This window comes from Aedes aegypti, chromosome 3 (genome assembly GCF_002204515.2).
Source record: "Aedes aegypti strain LVP_AGWG chromosome 3, AaegL5.0 Primary Assembly, whole genome shotgun sequence".
In the NCBI taxonomy this organism is placed as follows: domain Eukaryota; kingdom Metazoa; phylum Arthropoda; class Insecta; order Diptera; family Culicidae; genus Aedes; species Aedes aegypti.
The window spans coordinates 157,739,915-157,764,623 of NC_035109.1; the positions used below are offsets into that span (position 1 = coordinate 157,739,915).

The window sequence follows — 24,709 nt, forward strand, 5'->3', positions numbered from 1 at the left end:
TATCATATTTAGAGAGAAAGTATTGAAAATGAACTAGTATGAAGAACCTCCGTATGAAATGACCTAGTATTACATTGATCCGGCAGCTAGTCAGAAACATTTCTTCTGTCCTATACGATCTAGTACATATAAATAGTAGTATTGATACCTCATAAGTATGGCCAAATCAGGAATATTTACTAATATTTCTTGAATTAAGTCAGACGATTATGTGAATCTAGTTCCATAATGTGGATGTAAATAACCTAATACAAAATTATTCAACTTATTTTGCATTATAAAACTGTGTATAATCTACTACGGCTGCAACTAAAGTTATGGCCAAAACCAGTGCTTCTACCACTTACCTTATCCAATAATTAGTTTGGTGTTCGAAGAACATACATAAGAAATTATTTTTAATTATTTGCCGCTTGCAGGTATTATAGAGACCTTCTTCTTCTCTTGTTCTTCTTCTTGACATTACGTCCTCACTGGGGCAGAGCCTGCTTCTCGGCTGGAAACTATCTGATATCGAAAAAGTTTGCTTATATTCTACCGCTTTTTCTTCTGCTCGGGTAGTTAACCAAAATCACTACCCTGCCACGCCATAGATATCCCCACACAAATAAATACACACCACATATCAACGTTCATAGTTCACACTACTAGAATAGTTGCGTTCCGAAACTGGACGGCTATGGACTTTCCGTTCAGTCCAGTCCGGGATCTACTAAACATGCTTATTTTTCCACATGCAGATTTGTGTGCTTCGCAAAGAGACCCGCTCCAGCTACTCGGCAACTCCGGTCGGCCGCGGTAGTTTCAGCATACCGACCGAAAGCCACGACGAGCACTCATCGCTGCCGGGTCTTTGCGCTTCCGTGCACGATTCCATCGAGCTGAGGAAGATCAAAAAAGTGCAAAGCTTTTTTCGTGGTTGGCTCTGTCGCCGACGCTGGAAGCAAATAGTCGAAGAGTACATACGGTCACCCCACGCCGAAAGTATGCGGAAGCGGAACCACTTGGTATTCAGCATGGTCGAAGCGGAAGAGGAATACCTGGAACAGCTGGAGGTGAGTTTTATAACCTAAGAAGATAAAGGGAATACGATGATTGGGCATGGACAGACAACTTTGAAATACTATTAAAGGGGAAATTCACGCCGACAGGCTTGTTAAAAACTGTCCATAATATGAGTCGATTTGATACTTAATATGAATGTTCCTATCCCACTGATCCACATCTGTGGGATGGACAACGTTTGCAATTTCAATAGAAATCGACTTCTTTTTTTTTTTTAATAATCGCAAACTTTGACGCGTACTCTCGAAAATAACTATATTCTGCAGGGCCTGGTAGATTTTTTTTGTACATCGTCACCATGATGTTTAATCATATTTTGTTCTGTAGGATGATTGTGTCCTAAGGATTTTTGAAAAATTGTAAAGGTTTGCAAGTGGTTCTTAGAAATGTCCAAGGGTTTAAAAGGCCAACCGGGGTTTTCCAAGCGATCCCAATCCCAATCTAGTTATTTATGATTCCTAGGAACCCGTTTGGTGTTTTGTGAGTTTTGTGATTACTCATTGTGACTCTTCGAAATCACCTTTGAAATCTCTTGTAATATGTTACTGGCTGTGTATAAAAAAGTTAAGCATGGTTTTTTTTTCTGAGTTTTTCTTATTGTATCGTAGTCAAGCCGCTGAACCAAAAACCTGCTGAAATGATCTGAAATACTTGAAAAAAATCTCCGTATCAGGTACCCTTCATTCATCCTCCACTAAAAGAAACCGTAATTCCATACCAATTCGAAATTTTATCCGACTCAAACTGAACTGAAATATAATCATTATTATCATATTTTTCATCTCAGGTTCTCGTAGCGTGCTTCCTTCGTCCGTTCAAAATGGCCGCCAGCTCGAAGCGCCCGCCATGCTCCCATGAAGACGTCAATTCCATCTTCCTCAACTCGGAAACGGTCCTGTTTCTGCATCAGATCTTCCTGAAGGGCCTCACATCGCGTCTGGAGTCGTGGCCAACGTTGGTTCTTGGTAAGACAACTATCAATCCTGCAACACTGTCTCGCACTATCCCACTGTGCTTTGGAACCGAGAGACCTTCTCGGATGATGATAGCAGCTTCATCTCATTGCATCTTTCATGGTTGTATAAAATTAGCTTTAATTTCTAACTACATTTCTAGGTGATCTGTTCGATATGCTATTGCCCATGTTGAGCATCTATCAGGAGTATGTACGCAATCATCACTACAGTCTACAGGTGCTGACCGAGTGCAAAAGCAATCCCAACTTTGCCACCGTCTTGAAACGACTGGAAGCAAAGCCCACCTGCCAGGGGCGCAGTCTGGAAACTTTTCTTACATATCCGATGCATCAGATTCCGAGGTACATCATCACCTTGCACGAGCTGCTAGCCCACACGCCGCACGACCACGTGGAGCGTAAGAGCTTGCAGAATGCGCGCCAACAACTGGAGGACCTTTCGCGCCAAATGCACGACGAGGTCTCGGAAACGGAAAATCTGCGAAAGAATCTAGCCGTAGAGCGCATGATCGTCGAGGGGTGCGACATACTGCTCGATGTCAATCAGGTGTTTGTGCGACAGGGTGAGCTTTTATCTCAACTTGACCAGTAATCGGATAGAACTTTATTGGATAAAATGTTTGCACTCTTGCAGGAAGTTTGGTACAAGTTCCACCGGGAAGGGGAAGGATTCGGAGTCGTCTGGCTTCGTTCAAAAGCGAACGGGATGCTGTTCGACAGTGCTTTCTCTTCTCGAATCATATGATTATAGCAACGAGGTAAGTGGCTTTATGGGTTCGAGCAGTTTCATGTGTTCCAATTCCATAGCAGAGATTTTCACACTTCAACTGTATCGACCGAGCAGAAGGTTTCAAAGTTGTAGAACGTATTTAATAAAAAAAAGTTGTTTGTTAACATCTACGCAACAAAAATGGCCGGGTTATAGACTTTGCAAACCCGTACCCGACTTATTTATTTATTACCCGAACCCGAACTGAAAAATGAGACTCCAGTAGAGATTTTGTTTAAAAATCTATAGAATTTTACATCTTCCTAGATTCTTGCAGAATTGTTAACTCAACAAGTTGAGTCAGTCGTCGGGTGTAGACGCATTTTTAAGCGCTCCATAGTTATTTTAAATTTTTTTTTGCTATTTACAAACATCGCGCGCGACCGGTAAAAATGCAGTGCAGTGTTGAATCATGCAATATCAGTGACGATCGCTTCCTATGGAAGTGCGAGTTCTGCTTTAAAAATTACCACGCGGCATGCATTGGTGTGCAACGCCATCAGGAGAGTTTTATTTTATCATTTATGGTACCTCTCTGCGGCGATTGCCAGCATAATTTGAAAACTGGAATTGACACCCGCAAAGTGCTCCATCAACAGCAGCAGCTAATCGATTCAATTAGGGCACAAACTGACGCCAATCTTCGAGTAGCCACCGATCTAAAAAAGCTCAGTGCAATGGGGGATTTATTTGACCAAATTGAGCTTCAACTAAAGGAATCGGTGCTGAGTATTAACAACAGCACATCGTCGATCGTTTCGAATGCTGTGTCGGCATTATCGCGTGTGGCTGAAAAAAAAAACTCAACAATAAAAAATGATACGCCCAACAGTGATTTACTTGCAATAAAAAATCATTTGACCGGGCTTTTGGACATATCAATGAAATCTTCAAAACAGAACATTGAAGATTTTGTTGAAACGTTGACTACAGATCTAACCAGCGAACTAAAAAAGATCTGTTCTGAAGTCCAGTCACTGAGCAGTCTAACCATTGAGATGGCTGCTCGTTGAAACGATTATAATGCCAGTCAACCACACATGACAACGGATGCGATAGTTGAAATGCAATCGACCGGCAATGAAATTTTGAGTGAAGTTAAAGTTTTAATCGATACTGTTAACTCACCACAAACCAACATTGACGCTGTTCGATTCATGGAAGATGAGTCACCCCCTAGCCTTTTAGATGAGTTGGCTGATCAAGGAATCGAAACTGTTAATTTGAACCCGGAACGAAATTCGAATGGCACTGCAGCTTGGCGTTTGCTAGGAACAAAAAAGGTTTGGCGTTCTGATTGGACAGAATATGACAATCGTCAGCAGCGTCGTGCATCGCAGCAAAAAACTAAGGAAAAGGCCCAAAAACGGAAGAAAGCGAATAAACACAGAGGCCATAACAACAGTACCAATCGAAAAATAAACTCCATTTTTTCAAAAACTCCCTCCAAGCACACCAGAAGTAAAAATGAACGCGAAAATATGAAAAACAATACTTCACAAAAATGGTTCAACTACAACGATAGCAACATGAAGCGCAGAAGCAATGAAGCGGTTTCTAATGGTCTTCCCTCGGATAAGGATTTACTCGCAGCAGCAAAGCTGACCTTTTCCAAGCCTCCAGTTAAGCAACGTGGGATCAAATTTCAGAGAGGCGAAATTTTGAATCAGTATCCTGTCGATGATGCATTCCCTTCGTGCTCAACATCTAGTTCGAACTGGTTGTTTGGTCCTGCCTTAAGAAACTCCTTTTCGCAGCATTGTTCCTCGTGCTCCTGTGAAAAAACGTGTTTTCGATCAACTTGACGCAGTCCTCAGACGTAGACCCTGACGATCCAATCGGGGCTGATGAACAACTAGTTGGTAATATTTTAAATAATGATAATAATAATAGATCTGAACTTTCAAATAATGTTATGCAAAGGGATGTGTTACCATCAACTTCTTCAGAAGCAAATGCTACCGAAATTTTAGTATATTTCCAAAATTTTAATCGCATGAAGAGTGAATCTAAAATTAACGAAATTTATAAAAGAATTCTAACTTCATCCTTCTCAGTTGTTATGGGCACTGAAACTAGTTGGAATGAAAAAATTAAAAGTGAAGAAGTTTTTGGTAATAGTTTTAATGTATTCAGAGATGACCGAGATTTGGTCCTTACCCAAAGAATGTCTGGTGGTGGAGTTCTCATCACAATATCTACTAAATTCAATTCAGAATTAATTATTTTATCAAAACATAAAGAATTTGAACATGTGTGGCACATCGCCGGAGAAACACATATATTTGCTTCTGTGTATTTTCCGCCAGACCAAGCTTGCAAATCATCATATGAAATTTTCTTTCAAACTGCTGATGAAATTGTATCCCAGTTATCTCCAGAATTCAAAGTACATATCTATGGCGACTTTAATCAGCGTAATGCTGATTTTATTCGTGATTCCGAAAACGAAAGCATTCTGCTTCCGGTTGTCGGTGAAAATGAATCATTACAATTTATTTTTGAAAAAGCAGCATTTTTAGGTTTAAATCAAATAAATCATGTGAAAAACCGGCAAAACTGTTATTTGGACTTCTTATTCTCAAACATTATGGATGATTTCTGTGTGAATGAATCTGTTTCTCCACTATGGAAAAATGAAGCATTTCACACAGCTATTCAGTACTCAATTTTTGTTCACAATAATCACAATTCTGACAACTGTGACTTTGAGAATTTCTTTGATTATAAAAACGCTAATTATGACGGAATTAAACAAAAATTAAATAGAATAGATTGGCAATCCATTTTGAAGAACCAGGGAGATTTAGAAATCGCAGTGACGGATTTTTATTCAATTTTGTCGGAAATTATTCAAATGGAAGTTCCTTTATTGCGAAGACGTCGTAGAAATGGGTCGAAAAACCCTGTTTGGATTAATAAGCAAATAACTAATTTAAAAATCGTAAGCAAAAGGCTCATAAAATTTACAGGCAACAAAAATCTCGAGAAAGTTTAGAAAATTATTTGTATATTGTCAACCAACTTAATCAAGCAATATCCACTGCGCTTGAAGAGTACAACACAAAAATAGAAAATGATTTAAAATCTTGCCCTAGGAATTTCTTCAATTATGCTAAATCGAAGATGAAGTCTAACAATTTTCCATTTAAAATGACATTGGATGATAGAGCAGCTGATAATCCAGATGGTATGTGCAATCTTTTTGCTACTTTTTTCCAAGAGACTTTTACTAACTTTTCGGATAAAGATCGTGACTTTGAAATTTTTTCTAGTTTTCCTGATTTTACAAGCGATATCGGTGTAAGCCAAATACTTTTACAGGACATTTTAACAGGACTGAAGAATTTAGATTCCACCAAATGATCAGGGCCAGATGGAATCCCACCTATTTTACTGAAAAACTTAGCTAATGAATTTACAGCACCATTATTCTGGCTATTCAACAAGTTCATTCATTCAACAAATGAGCAGATTTCCAAAAGAATGGAAAAGATCGTATCTCATACCCATTTACAAGTCTGGTAGAAAATCTGATGTTCGAAATTATCGTGGAACTGCTATTATTTCATCCATTCCAAAACTATTTGAATCAATTATAAATAAAAATGTGTTCAGCCAAATAAAACATAGAATAACGAATACATAACACGGTTTCTACAAAGGTCGTTCTACTACAACAAACCTTTTGGAATTTGTAAATTACACTTTGAATGCAATGGATAGAGGTAACCACGTCGAAGCACTTTACACCGATTTTAGTAAGGCATTTGACAGACTAGACATTCCTATGTTGATTTTCAAGCTCAATAAAATGGGAATTGCGATGAGACTCCTCAACTGGATTGAATCTTATTTAACAGATCGCCAACAAATAGTTAGATTTGAGGGAAAAATGTCTAATCCTGTTCACGTTACATCAGGAGTTCCCCAAGGTTCGCATTTAGGTCCATTGTTATTTATATTATTTGTTAACGATATTTCTTATGTGCTTAAACATCTTAAAATTCTGATTTATGCCGACGATATGAAACTTTATATGGAAATCAATAGCAACAAAGATAGCGACATTTATCAGAATGAAATAAGTATATTTGATAAATGGTGTAGCAAAAGCTTACTTCAATTAAACGTCAAAAATGTAATTTAATCACATATAGCAGAAAACGGAATACACCACAGATTACTGTCTCTTTAGGAAATCAAATTGTTCAAAAGTGCGATAAGATTAGAGATTTAGGTGTCATATTAGATTCTAAACTTACCTTTACTGATCATTATAATACGATTATCCATAAAGCAACCAATATGTTGAGCTTTATTAAGCGTTTTAGCTACAATTTTCGGGATCCATATACGATTAAAACCTTGTACATTGCTTATGTAAGATCAGTTCTAGAATATTGTAGTATTGTGTGGTCTCCGCATATAAAAATACATGGTGATAGAATCGAATCAGTACAGAAGCAATTTCTTTTATATGCCTTACGCAAATTAGGCTGGACAACGTTTCCACTGCCATCATACGAGGCTCGATGCATGCTTATCGATATTCAAACCTTAAATGAGCGTCGCGAAATAGCCATGATTTCATTTATCAATGATATTGTATCGCAGCGTATTGATTCCACCAATCTTTTATCATGTTTGAATTTCTACACGCCCGCTAGACAGTTACGAAATCGGAATTTGTTTGCATCAAATAATCATCGAACTAACTATGCAAAATTCGGCCCAATGAATCGAATGATGTCTCTTTATAATCAGCATTGCACAGAAATTGATCTGACCATGTCGCGAACAAAGCTAAGACAATATTTTAATTCCTTAAGATATAATACAACATAGAATTAAGCAAATGTGTAGTCTACTATTGATTGACGAAATAAATAAATTTGACATAAAATTTTGATTTCTGATGATGCACTAACTTGACGTTTGATCGGTACCAAATTCACTTGTTTCATCAAAGTCAACAAAAATTTTTATTCCCTGTTTTGTAGGGAATCCTAATAATAAGGTTGCTTATGTTTCTATAGATAGCATCCAGTTTTTCGTGGATTTGTTTTACGCTACTCATTTTGGTGTTTTGGTTGCATGAATTTCAATCAGTATTTATATCACAATTAGTTTAAAAAACAAATGCAGGAACCCTTTGCAGACAAGAATCAGGTTCCAATGGTGAAACCACTGAATGTCAAAGTCCTAAATAATCCTATTTGAAAACAAACCTGAACATATAACTTAGTAACATTCAATTACAAGCACCAAATCTGCAAAAACTGATTTGTACTGAATTAAGGAAAAAAACTTTTTTAATGTTATATTGCAGCAATCATTTCAATATTTCGTTTTCAAAATTGAATAGATAATTTTTTAATTTATGAATTTGCATTGGACCATTTCCAGAATAATCAAACATACCTATATAACCATAAATGATTAAAACTTATTTCATCGAACTGATCGACTTAGTCCAGTAGCCATGAAAATATCATATTTTCTCTGATTATTTATCAGTTATCTAAATTTAAAGGAATATCTCGGTAAGATTTATCGATACCAGACAATCAAAGCATCGATGCATGCATTTTTATGGATATACGAGGACATATCTGACAAAAAAAAAGAAAAACTGTCCCATGTGGAATTAGTAGGCAGAGCGAAAAAGAAAATAGCGCTCAAAGTTTGAAGTTTTTCTGTTCATACAAATGTTTATAATTTTCTACTAAATTTGTGCATTCCATATTCATTTCGCACCACCGCAGAGATAAATCATTTTGCTTCTATTGATCAGCAAAAAATATAAACTTGAACAAAAATTCACGTTTTTCACTTGCTTATTTATTTATTTAACAAAAAATTGGAAGCAGGAAAAACCCCTTTGAGTGATTTCTATAGAAATCTTTCTCAAAGAGGCACAAAACCTCTTCATCTTTTCCAAAACGTTATAATATGAATATATAATCTATAGCAGGGCTGCCCAACGCACGGCCCGCGGGCCGCATCCGGCCCGCGACCTCATTTTGTGCGGCCCGCGGAGGGTTCGAAGATTCTTCTCATATTTGGCCCGTTGACTATTCTACAAACCCAAAGTTACAACATACTAGGACTATTTAGTTCTCAATTGAGTTTCAACCTAATATTTTAGGTAGGAAATTATTGAAATTGTTTTGTTTGATTGTTTAGTTTATATATTTTTATTTTATGCATGATTCAAACTCTAAATCTCAAATTCTGGGAATGTTTTTACCATGATTTTCTTTGACATAAAAAATATGTAGTTTGTACAAACCCATAAGGCTAAATTTTCATACATGATTGCACTGATTCATAGGCTAATATTCTTACTGAATCCTGGCGTAATTCACGCAGAATCCTTGAAAACTATTATAAACAATACGGGCTTTTTACTAAAACTTGAAGAGGACTTTAATTAGAATTCTGGATTCGACTTTGATGGAAAACATTGACAAGATTCTCACAGAAATTCCACCAGGATTACAAGGACATCTAGCCAGGATTTTCAACGAATCCAATACATAATTTCCTAAAATTCTGGGCTAGATTACAATATAACGCTATGTAACTTTTTTTCAAAACCTTAAGCGAATTTGTAATACAATTTTGAGCAGGTTTCTTTTGAATTACTGTTTACCACTCTCGAAGATTTCAAGCTTTCGAAATTAATATTGGTCGTTTTCGGTGCTATGAAATTTGCGAATGAACCCTAGGTCGGATTCTGATAGAATTAAAAGTATGATTTTTATAATCTGATTTTCGATTACTTGAAATAAAATTTACTTTATTCTCAGATGTTTGTCAGATTTTATGAATTTCATTTGATGACTTTTGTCAGATTTAAGGTGATTATAAAACAAATCCACACCTCAGTGCACAAGACTTGAGAACCAAACAGCGCTCCGCGTTGAAAATTTATCCCATTGGTCACCACTAGCAAGCAAGTAATTTAATTGATTTTCAACGTGAACTGTTGTCAGATTCTTCAGTCTTGTGCACTTAATAATTCAAAGTTTGGCTTCGTTTTATATTCACCTTAATGCGAATATTTGTGCGTTTAAAAATGTGGCCCGCGACACGAAATTGTTTCTGTGATTTGGCCCGCGGTTTAAAAAGGTTGGGCAGGCCTGATCTATAGGCTCCAACGGACATAAACCATAACAGGGCCAAGCGCTTGAATTTCCAGGGTAACAACATCATATGGATAAAGGAGGGTCATCATGAAATTATGGTACTAATCTGAAAATAAACAAAAAAAAAATGCACGAGTATCGAACAATATATGAAATTTGAGCATGAGCAGAGCATGAGCATATACAGTGAGAGGCAAAATAAAGTGCCCACCTTACCAGTTTTCGAATTTCTCTCATTGATTTGGTTCAAATTAAAGTTAACACACCTAAATCTTTTGTGATATTTTATTTTTGATGTTCTTTTAAAGTTGCACTTACGAAATTTTGATAAAAAAAAAGAATTTTACTTAAAGAAAAAGAAAATCAATTTGTATTGAAAAAAAAGTAGTGACAAAAATAAGTGCCCACTTCCTTCTTGGCCCCAGAAAAGATGATTTAAGAAAAATAAAAAGCAATTTAATAGTTAATGTGTCCTCCTTTGGCCTTAAGGACTTGCTGGAGGCTCTTCGGCATGCTTTTCACCAGGTTTTGTAGGTGTTGTGGATCTAGTTCTTCCCAGGCGCGCTCCAAGGCTTCAAAATAATTATTTTTGTTGGTAACACCAGTTTTTTCAACCCTGGCATCGAGAATCGCCCACAAATTCTCGATGGGGTTGAGGTCTGGGCTTTGTGGAGGCCATTCCAGCGGTTTAATCCGACAAGACCGGAAAAAAGACTTGGTCTTCTTTCCAGTATGCTTCGGGTCGTTGTTCTAGAGAAATATGAATTTCTCTTCAAGGCCCGTCTGGATCAGCGAAACCTCCAGATTTTCCAGCAAGATGTTAATGTAGGAATCTGCCATCATTATTCCGTCGATTTTCACGAGGTTTTCTACTCCACTCCATGAAAAACACCCCCAGACCATCACATTTCCTCCTCCATGCTTCACCGTTCCTTGGATGTGGTGCTCTGCATCACACACGAGCCCGCCGCTCTCGGTTAGACAGCTCGAGCTTCAGGAGCGCCACATCCAAGGAACGGTGACGCATGGAAGTGTGATGTGATGAAATGTGATGGTCTGGGGGTGTTTTTCATGGAGTGGAGTAGGAAGCGTCGTGAAAATCGACGGAATAATGACGGCAGATTCCTACATTAACATCTTGCTGGAAAATCTGGAGGTTTCGCTGATCCAGACGGGCCTTGAAGAGAAATTCATATTTCTCTAGAACAACGACCCGAAGCATACTGGAAAGAAGACCAAGTCTTTCTTCCGGTCTTGTCGGATTAAACCGCTGGAATGGCCTCCACAAAGCCCAGACCTCAACCCCATCGAGAATTTGTGGGCGATTCTCGATGCTAGGGTTGAAAAAACTGGTGTTACCAACAAAAATAATTATTTTGAAGCCTTGGAGCGCGCCTGGGAAGAACTAGATCCACAACACCTACAAAACCTGGTGAAAAGCATGCCGAAGAGCCTCCAGCAAGTCCTTAAGGCCAAAGGAGGACACATTAACTATTAAATTGCTTTTTATTTTTCTTAAATCATCTTTTCTGGGGCCAAGAAGGAAGTTGGCACTTATTTTTGTCACTACTTTTTTTTCAATACAAATTGATTTTCTTTTTCTTTAAGTAAAATTCTTTTTTTAATCAAAATTTCGTAAGTGCAACTTTAAAAGAACATCAAAAATAAAATATCACAAAAGATTTAGGTGTGTTAACTTTAATTTGAACCAAATCAATGAGAGAAATTCGAAAACTGGTAAGGTGGGCACTTTATTTTGCCTCTCACTGTATGACCGTACAATTCGTAGTTGCTACTCCGTGATTGACTAGAGCAATCGAAGTTGCACAGGGAATCAATGAATGGGGCTTGGGAATAGCTAACCATTCTTCAATGTGCACAAATCGAGAGCTCAAATTTTAAAAGTCAATAACGGCGCCGGCCACGTCCTTACGGTCATCGGGGAAAGGAAGGAATGTTAGCTAGACAACCGTTGTTACTAGAGACCGAAGAATCTTCTGCATCTCCACAGTTGTCATGGAAAGGATATTGGGTTAGTGGGATAAGGTAAAGATCTGGGAGTCACCAGCGATTGGTGATGCGATCCATGATACATTCACGCCTAACCCGTTTAACGCCACTGTTTATTCATGCCGCGCGAGCGACGCGCAACACGATTGATCCTGCTCACATAACCCGCCCCCGCAGGAGCAAGCAACGCGAGCAAAGGATCAAACACTACTGACCCTATCCGCGGATCACGCCACTATTTATTCATGAGTATCGAACAATATATGAAATTTCATTCAAAAAGTCAAATAATAATTTCAAAATAGAAGGACATTTGCTACCAAGTATATCACGAACAGATCCAGGAAAACAATTCATAATGTTTTTTAAGCGATTCTCAAATTCAATTCTAGGTAGGGCATATTTCGAACATACAAATACAATATGATCAATAGCTTCATAAAAATCACCGCATAAATTTGAATCCTTCAAATTTATACGATATAAATGACTGTTACAAATATAATGATTTGAAATCAATCTTGAAAAACAACAAATGAAGTTTCTACTAAAACTTATATTTTTAAACCAGGGAGAATAATTCACTACAGGACAAATAGAATGACACCAACGACCTTTGTCGTTTGAATGCCAAGAATTCTGCCATTCATCTACACAAAATGATTTAAGTTTAGAATAGAATTCTGAAGCAAAAATATTACGATTATAAATTATACCACGAGCAACACCCAGTTTTGCTAAACAATCAGTTGTTCATTGCCATATATTCTAAAACTTGTTGTCTGTACTTTTTACTGTTAGCATTTAGGAATAATGTAAACAGTCGTTACCCTATTCATTGTTCCTACGGGAATTCCTGTATTCTCACAGGAAACCGAGAATTCTCTACGGAAATCTGATCATGTGATGGTAGAAGTTTGATTAAATGTGATTAAGAACATGTTCAAAGACGTACCGTTATTTGGGGTGTAGTTGATCAGTGGGGAGAAGTTGATCATTCACGTACCTTCATGTATAAACTGTCAAGAGAGCTATGATTCGATTTCAATTAGCACAATTTCTGTGACGTCGTATTACCTGATGGCTGCTCTTGATGTTCCAAAGTTTATTTTGACATTGAAGATAATTATACCATGGAAAAACTGATTTTTTATTAAATGTTTGATGAATCGTTGAAGGGTTCTTCTTCAAACAATTGACTATTGACAAGGCTATATAAAAACACCATTTAAATAAACTGTTTCATACATTCCAGATATGTTCTGTGAATCCAGCTCTGAGTTTGCACTGTGGATAAACATTCATTTTCTGAGTAAAAAATGTGTTTTTATGTGCGTGAGTTGCTAATTTCAAAGAAAATTGCATACCTTTAGGCGTTTAATGTGGTGTGTTCTGTAATTTACAACATTCAAATTCAAAATTGACCAATATATCATTAGGTTGTAAGAATTTTGAGAATTGATCAAGATTCAGTGACCCCAAATTTAGTGAATAGCATGTCCGTTTATTATAGGAAACTTATCGCAATAATTGATCAACTTCACCCCGGAATCAAAAACTCCACTTTTTGATTTTTAAAATATATTTTTGTTGTTAAATTAACATTTCGTCAAAATTTTGTTTATATAATTCGATAGATATCCAACCAGTACATGTTCTAAAAATATAAGGATAATAATACATGCATTCTAATAGGAGTTACAGAACAGAATCGCTCGAAAGTGATCAACTTCACCCCATTTAACGGTACTTAAAAAAGTGATGTAGTTTTTTCTATCATTATTACTCACATCAATACTGACTCCTAGATGTCACATAACTCTCTAAAATGTATTGAAAGTGATAAATATACCTGTACTAATGTTCTGTAATCGAAATCGTAAAATCGATTGATTTTGGTTTGTGAAGACAATAAACAAAGAACTGAAATCGTTCAATTTTCAACGTATTTTTAACACATGAAAAATAAACTCCATCATTTATAGCCGTACTATACAAATCATACAAAAACGTCATTAATGTTTATATTTTTACAATCTTGAGATCATAATAGATCCATGAAAAGGTAAAAGAGTGACAAACAAGACATTTTGTTTTTTTTTTTATTTATGCCGTATGGGCGGTGCCACTGTGGGTTGGTGGTCTGATGGCTACTGCTTCAGCTTCATAAGCAGAAGGTCATGGGTTCAATCCCAGGCCCGTCCCTTTCCTCGTACTTTATAGTTGTTTATCTCTCACTTGCTTCTATCTTCCATTTTAAATCTATCACACTCAAACTATTCGTTCATAGCAAACGCTAGAACCAGAGACGGACAAGAAACCGTTTCCTTAACGCTTCCATTTTTCCACGCGCATGCCTTTCCTTACGTCTGATTCATAGGCAGTCTGCTAACCACAAAAGCAAACCTCTCTGCCATGCCTTTCCCCCAATCCATACACTCCCGCATGAACTGGCGTAGATGCAGTAGTATATACGATCTACGTGGGAGCCATTGTAATGCATCATCAATTCCTCCCCCTTCCCCACATTGGTCTGTATTCTGACGTGGCAGGCACTATTGTCGCTAAAAATAGAAGATCACAGCACTTATACATTGAGGATGCATGTTCCCAAGCAGTCATTCGGTTGGTTCCTTGTGTAAGTACAGCTGATCTGGCGACACTGAGTAGCATCCACGGGCGGCCAATCAAGCTCAAGCTCAAGGTCACGAATAGCAAGGTTTCTGAATTAGGCTTCAGAAAATCTTTCCATGGATTTTTCTAGAAATTTCTCAAGATTTTCAATGATTCCAGTAGATTTTTGCCTCGTAAGATTTTTCCTGAAAATGGATCATACGCTGATTTCCCCAGTGCATACTGTAGGAATGACTTTATCTTAATTGTCGAAATAACTTTGTTTTTGAAGATTTTTTTTTCTGAAAATTTTAATTTATGACTGCGTTTTTCATATCAGATGAATATTGGCCTAGCTGTAAACTTTATTTTGTAATTTTCAAGAGCACTCCCAGTCCCAGATTGTTTCAAAAGTTACCGTCCTCTCTCAAAATATCCAGCTAATTTGTAATAACCCAATGTTTCATTTCAAATTGACACTCTTTTTCGAAAATTTTCATCCCGCAATCGCCAATATTCTTTTGAAACACCCAGCTCTTTTCTGGAGTCAAGTTCCAAGAGCTGTGTTTATGTTTCTTCGAAATTCAAAACTCCAACAAGATCTCAACATTTTAAGAATTAAAATTGAATCCCTCAGGTTTAAAGATTAACCAACAATGAACCATCAGCATGAAACCGTGAAAAATATTAAAATGAAATATATGAAACCGTTAAAAATATATATCTTTGATTATACGGAACTTTGATAGGGCGGGCCTACAACATATTAAACAATTTCTGTACATCAATTAAACAAAATGAACGCAAAAGTATGAAACTTCACGTCATTTTTGTTGGAATTGAGAACATGTTAGGTTTTGTATTCGAATATTACGTAATACAAACAATCATTTCTATGATCATTATTTCATAAATTGAGTAGGCTTCTAATGGATTCTACTCAATGTTACAGTCACAATTTCCACGTAAGGCTTTGTTGGTTGGCTGTCATTCTAGTGCTTGGTAAAATTGATCCAAAATAGGCAAACATAATTTTAACTTTATATGATTTGTCAAGAATGAGCTTAATTCTAAATTTTATTGTAGGGACTTTTAATTATTTTTCAAACTATCTTTTTCAAGTCGCTTGTTCAATACGAAACCAAGAGATTTTTAGAGAAACATAAATAAATAACCTAAAAATGAGAAATAGTCATACATATTCCCGGGTGTCCAGGTATTTACGCAAGCCATATAACAGATTTTATAGCTACATCCCAGCAGGCAGTAACTCAGATTTGTTGACTCAATCATTAAGTCCGTATTTGATCCTGGAATTTTAATCAAGAGTTGGACACAGGATGGTATATCCGTTTCTAAGAAGAAAAATCCCGAAGATCCTTTTTTGAAACTTTCAACTGCCCAAGTTCGATGATGCTCAGATGAAACTCTAGCTGCCATCTCCTTTGATTCATCGCAAGAAAAACTTTTGAAAAGTTGTAGAGTGGTAACGTACATCAAATATAAAAAGATGCATTAGTTCTTCAGTTACATGCTCAAAATGCATTAATAAACAATATGTTTTGCGACATTAAAAGTGATTATTATTAGATCGAGATTATTGAAGTGATTAGATTAGATATTATCAGATGTACAGCAAAAATTGACTTTTTAAATAACCATTAGACAAATCGGTTTGTATTCCGGTTATACAGATTCGTTTAGCTGGACTATCTTAGCTTATGAACTTGGCAGGAACAAAGGAATAAAACTGAGACTACTGACTTCATTTACCCTTCCAGGACGCGCAAACTTGGCTCTTAAAGCAATCTATCTTTTATAGTGCCGTAGTGCATGTGAGCTTTCCCGATAGTGTTATTTCTAAATGTGTGAGTCCCAGAAGGTTAAGATTTAAGGTTTATCGTGAGCACATATCTTGAATCGATATTTTGTATTATATTGGACCTTAGTATATAACTTTCGTGCGGTTAACATGGAGCACGATGTCCCAATAGCAGATTGCACATAAAGAATTCATTTTTATAAAATATTGCTCCAATATACAGAACAATAGTCGTGACTTTTTCTTTGTTAACCTAAGGTTTTTGAGTTATTAATCAAAAATTTAGTTTCTCGTTTTCCTGGAAGTCAAATCCCGTGCAAATTTGAAACTCTAAACGAATATTTCTAAAATATCAATACTTCACCTCGATTCATACAAAAATAAAATCCAACAAAATGAACACGTGGTCAACTGGCAGCCCGAATATTGAAGAATAAGGGGCTTGTAAGTGAAAAAAAAAACCAAATCGACTTGTAGTTTTCTCACCAATTTTTTATTCCATGCACGTTGTATATAAACCAAAACCATAAGCCACTATGAATTATGTTTTTTTTTGTTGGACGGAAAATAACCTACAAAATATGTCTATTCTAGTACACGACACTGCAGATGGCCTTACAGTTAAGGTCGAAATATGCGTAGGGGAAGGGGTGGTAAAATGAACACCTTAAGGAAATCATCTTGTTTCTGATAGAAAAACGAAGAATTTGTTTAGTTCTATCGCACAACATCAAAAATAGGGATGTAATCTATAGCAACGACATGGATTCAGACTAAAATAGCTAAATTTTAACATATTTTCATCGCTATCAAAAAGCGATGTAAATGTTCATTTTACCTGCACTATGTGGGTAAAATGAACAGCGATTGGTGGTAAGATGAACACCATGCAAAAAACGTGAGCAAAACAAATATTTCTGAAAATTTTCATTGCCCCAACGAAAATATATCCATTAATGAATGTAACCCATTCAAAAAGAATTCTAAAGATATCAGATTTGACATCATATCATAACGATATTAACCTCACTGAAAAACCTCAAGTCTTCCGAGCTAGAAGTTACGTCAGTTCTAATTTTCAAAGGTGGTTTTCTAAAATCTTAGATTTCGTTGATATTTTCACTTCAATAGACCTACGTATCAACTTGAACACTCAGATTAATGCTCTAAATCGTCCGTGCGTAATAGAAATTCATCGAAATTTGTTTTTTCTCGGTGAAAGGCACGGTGTTCATTTTACCACCCCTGTTCATTTTACCACCACTTCCCCTATCTGTCAAAGGATACGACCTCTAGTGGAATTAAATGGTATAGTACTAAATTGGGTTTTTCATTTACTCCAAAAAATACCGTTGGAAAGGTTGTAAGCAATTAAACTTTTCTTTCTAAACCGACCAACATGTCATTTACACCGTTCTGACTTTGGGTCCCTCAAATATTTCACGGACCGCAAAAATGTCAAATTTGGCCCGAAAATGGGACAGGAATAAGAGACAAAAAACAAACTCAATTTTGAATCGGCCTTTTGTGACTTATTCTCGTTGAGTTAGATTAGAAGACAAGGCAGAATTTTAAAATACATAGTAGTTTTTTTTCCAATAATCAAACATCCAATAATCAAAAAAATTCTGTTTCCCCCTCTCTAGAACATCCGGAGGACGACTGCACTTGTTACCGGATGTGGGTAAAATTCCGCTGGCGGATGCTACCCTCATCGAAGACCCCAGCGAAGTGCAACACGAGGACGAGGATGCTTCGGTGTGTTCTGCCTCTACCAGGGGCAGTACCCTGAGTGTAACCGAATCGGTGAACGCCGGAAATCGGGATTTCAAAATCTTTGTGGAAACAAAATCCGGAGCAAGGCACAGTATACACCTTATTGCGCCGACCATTCAAGACAAGGAAGCCTGGATCAGTGACATATCGCAGTGTTTGGACAATATTCATATGCACTCGTTACTGTCGCCAGGAATCGGAGGTTCGTCTGGAGGTAAATGTTGTTCCCGAACCAACCAGATCTGTAATCCGTGTTCAGTGTTCTTCAAGCTGGTCTCTTTCTCTTTGTTTCTGTTTCTCGGTGTTGTTTGTGTCGTACTTTGGTTGCGGGTAAAACTATGAAGGATCAATCTTTGCAGGACATCAAGCACTTCGAGCCGATCCAAGGCTGTTCAAGGACGACGTAGACATTCGGTTTTCACGAACGCTCAACTCATGTAAATTACCTCAGGTTCGTTATGCGACCCCGGAACGACTACTGCAACGGTTGACTGACCTACGGTTCCTATCGATTGACTTTTTGAACACGTTCCTGCTCACCTACCGTGTGTTCACCGATGGAGAAACGGTACTTAATGCGTTGAAAAGTGTATTCTATGATCCACCAGTGGAACCGACGTGTGACTGTGACCATCAGACGGACTTTTTGGAGCTGCCCTACCAAGATGGACGTGCGTCTCCGCGGAGAACATCCGGAGCTAGTTCTGTTTCTGGTAAGTATGGGATTATGGCGTAACCAATTATTGTCTCCATTTTGTGAGGTATCAACCAAAATTTCATGTTGGAATATTTAGGGGTTCGGCTAGGGAACATGGTAGTAGAACCTTTTGTAAACCTATAGTAAATCCATCCTGGAATTTTATTCTATTCAATTTTTGGCTAATAGATGCAACATTCATATAGATTGTGTTAGGTACAATATTAAAAAAAATGAATGAATGAAGAATGAATAAACAAATACTCCAAGTGGTACTTTAAAACTCCCCATATTCTGTATGTTTAACTTAAAAACATAATAATAATAATTAGAATCAGGACAATCTCATCAAGCTCATCCAAGGCGACCGTGGTGCCGTTTCCAGCAGGTGATGCCACTTAGGGAGCCGGATCCTATTCTTAGCTCTTTTGATTCACTTCTACAGTGAGATTTTTTGAAGGCTACTGAGCTCATATTTGGCCACAATATGCATCGTATTGATGTACTTCTTAATGCAAAATTTAGGACAATAATTCTGGCGATATAAACTCGTCTTGCCAAAGTGAATCGTGGAAGTACCCAAATAGCTCTGCATACTGTTTTCATACATGCTTCATGTAAATCCATTCAGGAATTTTAGTAAAAATTGTAACGTATTCTTCGCGAACCGCGCCACTAATAGATCATGCCACGCGAGCGACGCGCGACACGATTGATCCTGCTCACATCACCCGCCCCCGCGAGAGCAAGCGACGCGAGCAAAGGATCAAACACAACTAACCTGCTTCGTGAACCGCGCCACTAATAAATCATGCCACGCGAGCGACGCGCGACACGATTGATCCTGCTCACATCACCCGCCCCCGCAGGAGCAAGTGACGCGAGCAAAGGATCAAACACTACTAAATAAGTCCGCGAATCACGCCACTTCTCTACCCCCCCCCCCCCCCACTGCACTGCGCGCGAGACACGATTAATCCTGCTTGACCGCTTCACCCGCCCCCGCAGGAGCAAGCGTCACAGTGAAAGGATCACACACTACTCCAACACATGAGAAACACCTTTTAAACAAACAAACTGTTGCTAGACCATGTTTTCTTTGTTAGATGATACGTAAGGTGCAACTCAATCATCATGCAACTGGATTGAATCAAACAAACTTCTAGCCATCATACACAAAGTTTAGTGCAACTTTCTCGCCATTGGGATGAATCTTCTTGAGTTATGGGTATGGGAACGAAAATTGAATGCAAGTTGCGGATGCTTTAAATGAAAGTAATTTGAAACATAACATTAAAACCGTCCTTTTGGGAGAAGTTTCAAGAGTTTGTTTGAAATATATTGCTATATAATATATATTATTAATATATTGCTATATCAATATATTATTGATATATTGCTATATGCAAGGGACATTTGCAGCAAATCTAATCGTTTCAAAAATGTTGAACGTCAAACAAGGAGTGAAATGCATGTTCATTTGAATGGCAATGAAACTTGAAATTGATATGCAACCGAACTAGAACCAGGTATATTACAGATGCTTTTATTGATACGCGATTGAAACCATGTAGGAAAAGTATTTCTTTGGAAGATGTTTCGCGTGCTACTTGGGATGGGTTACCAATGTTACTTGGGAGAGAATCATAGAGCAAAGCTCAGGTATTCGTTTAAGATGGCAGCTTTCCTGTTTTCGCACGTATTGCTGGTCAGTGCTTTGTAAGCCCAGCAAGCTTTTCGTTAATCCGTATGCTTTAGGCGTGCTGGTGACGAAATTGAAATAATTTGGAGCCTCCTGTCAACGATAGATCATAAATTGCTCGTTTTATGCTTCTAATTTATATCTATATCGTGAAAACGGTATTTATCTTGAATGTTTGTATTTGTTCACAAAACAATTATTGGTTCTACACTTCAAGAGTCGACATCAGTTTGGTTCGATAATCCGTCGCGTGCAGTCGCTCTCTAGTATCGCTCCACGAGTAATGTTGGTTGTCGTATATTTTTTGTAATTTTAAAGTGTGAAATATATAAATATCAATGAAGCAAGTATAGTGCGTGGTTCTGGTGTGCGGTTATTTTCTTAATTTGCTTATAGTTCTGAAAACTGAGTGCAATTTTTCATTCGCGTCAATGAACGACGCTGAAAACAAAATACTTCCCCTCCGTAACAGTGTGATAGTTGTGCAACGAAATACTGAACATGATCCGAAAATTGACGGACGCGTGTGTGTTTGTGAGCAGCACGCCAATGGAAAAGTTCCCAGTCTCACTGTTGGATGAGAATAAAATTTGGTTGTGGGCAGTGATGTGGGTTATGCGGAGCGGATGTTTATTTTGGAGAAAACTGGCATGTGATTATATTTTGTGTGTTTTAGTGATGATAGTAATAGTGAAGTCACGCTGCTTAATGCGTTTTGCAGCTCCGCATACATATGTGGGTTCATGTGTGCTGAGGGAGGTTTTTGTTTCCACTAATGAAACAGCACATACTGTATCTTAACTATAAAGTTAGTAGAGGCAACAGCGATTTTTTTTCTGCGCTGAGGCAAATTCATTGAGTAACGCGCGCGGAAATAAGGAAGTATTTTGAATCTGGTAGAAATGAGGCCTAACTTTTGTTTATTTAATTCATTTTTTCTCGATTAACGAGCGTCGCGATTAACGTGAAACGCGACTGTGTTAAAAAATCGTAAAAAATTAAGCGTCGCGCTTAAAAAGCGATTTAAATACGCGGTGAGTTGGAACGCGTCGCGAGTGAGTTATGCGCTGCCCGTGTTTGTGGCGGTACGAAAATACAAAAATAAATCTAACCGGCTGATTTCAAAGTAAAGTTGCTCATTGGGGGAGTGTATTTTTCAATTTTTACGCACTAGTTGTACAATTATGTGAATATAACAAAGATCATGAGTGAAAATGCAGCTATGTATGGGCAAAACATAGTTGTGGTTGTGTTTTTAGTGTAAGGGTTTGTTTGCGGAGTAAAACAAACTACGATTTTCGATTCAACTAGTGTCTCAGCATTGACAAATAGGACAACGACATTCAACGGTTGCTGCTAATTTGGTGAGATTGTTCCACATTTAATTATGAATATTTATTTCAAGCATACATTATTTAATTGTTTCACTGTTTCATTGATACTAAATCAGGTGGTAAGTCAAATATTAACAAATATATCTTGTCATATATGAACCAACCCGAATGAAGCATAATGGACGAGGAGAGTGGAATTGCCAACTCCTTATCACTAACATATTGTGGATTGATGGTTGGTTCTTTTACCCCATTCATTGAGACATCCTTTTATACGATGTAAGACCGGTAGATCGGTGGCTAGTATCCAATTTTGAAGTGCCTCAAGCAATTTTCAAAATATAACAAGGAACTGGAACAATGTGCTGGATATCATCATATAAAGAGGACAGTCTACTGTCTAACGGCTGTGCCCTGCAACAATGAGTGGTTACACTTACATACATACATACATACATACATACATACACTTCAAGAGTCGACATACAGAATGGCCATTGGTGTAGGAACAGAGTGGGCAGGGGCCTGACCCCCTCCAGAATCATCCAGCTCCCAGAATTTTTGATTTAACTTGAAGCAAAAATCTTTTGAATCAATGTACTCTTGTAATTGACAAAAATCTCTTCAGTAGCTACGTAATTTTATGTAGGTAGTACAGCTGTAGCGAGAAATCCTCGCTTGTCTTACACAGCATCAGCGGGTGGCGTTTCTGACTTCAGTGAATCGCACAGCAACCGAAAGCTTAGCCATCCGGCTGTCGTTCGATTGGTTAGAGTAAGGTGGGGCAAAAGTTCGACCTTAGTGGTATCATCTAAGTTTCCAGACAAACAATAGCAGTTGAAACAAAATAAATACCATACAGTAAACCTTCAACATATTGGCTATAATTTTGCTGAACAAACTTCTGTCAACATATTTACTCACTTTTAGTTATAACAGTTTCAACATTGATTGTCTTAAATGAACTTTTGCCCCACCGGTGGGGCAAGAGTTCGAATCTAGTGTGGGGCAAAAGTTCCCTGGCAAAAAACACAAAATATTGATACTTTCATGACAGGCATACTTTAAACCAGTCGTAAACTTATGTTTGCCGAAAAATACACACCAAATTTTCATCAAAAAATTGCCCGATATGGGGTTAATTGTAATACACCCAAAAATAGCAGTTTTTCACAAAACTGAGTGAAAATGTAATATTTTGATTACATTTTTCGCACGATCAAGCAAATTTCACTAAATTGGTAGATAATATGTGGATTTTAAATTTTAAATCATTTCAGGCAAATTACAAATTTTCCGTGAGTTTATACATGGGTCGAACTTTTGCCCCACTATGAGCCAAAAATTGTTTCCAACGCATCCTTATGGTAGGCCTAGAATCGCCTTTACATAAAATATTAAAAAACGATTTTATCTTTATTTGGTTCCCTGCTACGAAAATTTACGACCAAATATTACAATCTTCAAGTTGAAAAACAACAAATAGCCATAACTTTTTCAAATTTCAATCGATTTTAATAAAATTTGGAGTGAAAGTCTGTTACTTGAATAGCATTTGAACCACCATAACATTTATAAGTTTTGTTTTGAATTGAGTTAGAAATCTTGAAAAGAAACTCTTGCCCCACTTTACTCGACTATAAGAACTAGTTTCTTATTGTATGCGATAAGTGTAATTTTTTAAGATCTCCGTTGCAAAAATACCGTGGTACAAAGAAGCGTCAATATCCTGGAAATTGATTCCCAAAATTCGTTTATTTTTTAATCATCCAAATAATGCTGTTTCAGCATAAAGCATCATATTTATTGCATTCGGATTTCTCATGTTTTTGGAGGATACTCTTCTCGAGGAGTTCGGTGATGATGATTTCCCTTTGGAGAACACACTAAAAAAATCCATATAGAGTAAAGTGGGGCAAAAGTTCGAGCGGGGTAAGAGTTTCTATTTAAGATTTCAAGCTCAATTCAAAACAAATCTTATAAATGTCATGGTGGTTCGAATGCTATTCAAGTAAGAGACTTTCAATCCAAATATCATAAAAATTGATTGAGATTTGAAAAAGTTATGGCTATTTGTTGTTTTTCAACGTGAATATTGTACTTTTTGGTCAAACTTTCGTTGCATGGAACCAATTGAAGATAAAATCTTTTTTAATATTTTATGTTAGGGCGTTTCAAGACCTATCATAAGGTTGCTTTGAAGTGTATTAGATTTTGCATAAATGCTTGAAAACTATTTTTGGCCCATTGTGGGGCAAAAGTTCGAATCAGCGGAGCAAAAGTTCGACCCATGTATAAAATCACGGAAAAAATTGCAAATTGCCTAAAATCCACATATAATCTTCAAATTTAGTAATATTTGTCTGATCGTGTGAAAACTGTCACCAAAATTTTACATTTCCACTTAGTTCTGCGAAAAACTGCTATTTTTGAGTATATTACAACCGGGTTATTTTGGGCAATTTTTTGATGAAAATTTAGTGTGTATTTTTCGGCAAACTTAAGTTTACGGCTGGTGTAAAGTATGCCTGTCATAAAAGGATCGATATTTTGGGTTTTAGCCAGCGAACTTTTGCCCCACACTAGATTCGAACTCTTGCCCCACCGGTGATTCATGCGTCTGCGCCACACACCATTTTCGAGTTTCCCACCGAGTATTGTCCACAGCACTTTACGCTCGAAAACACCGAGAGCTTTCCGGTCTGACTCTTTCAACGTCCACGCTTCGTGATCGTAGAGAGCCACCGATAGAATCAATGTTTTATACAGGGCGAATTTTGTTTCCGTTTGC

General features: G+C 37.2%; 1 protein-coding gene across 6 annotated transcripts in view; it reads left to right on the forward strand.

The window, feature by feature from the left end:
- The window catches only part of LOC5574550 (ras-specific guanine nucleotide-releasing factor 2), a 714,561-nt gene that overhangs the window by 101,826 nt on the left and 588,026 nt on the right, over positions 1–24,709 (forward strand). For 5 of the 6 annotated variants that reach the window (XM_021850760.1, XM_021850761.1, XM_021850764.1 and 2 more), the window contains 6 exons: positions 741–1,055; positions 1,853–2,030; positions 2,182–2,604; positions 2,676–2,799; positions 18,056–18,399; positions 18,530–18,898. In XM_021850760.1, the coding sequence (XP_021706452.1) occupies positions 741–1,055; positions 1,853–2,030; positions 2,182–2,604; positions 2,676–2,799; positions 18,056–18,399; positions 18,530–18,898 (1,753 nt within the window). The remainder of the gene's footprint in view (positions 1–740; positions 1,056–1,852; positions 2,031–2,181; positions 2,605–2,675; positions 2,800–18,055; positions 18,400–18,529; positions 18,899–24,709) is intronic. The other variant, XM_021850765.1, reaches the window with a different exon arrangement.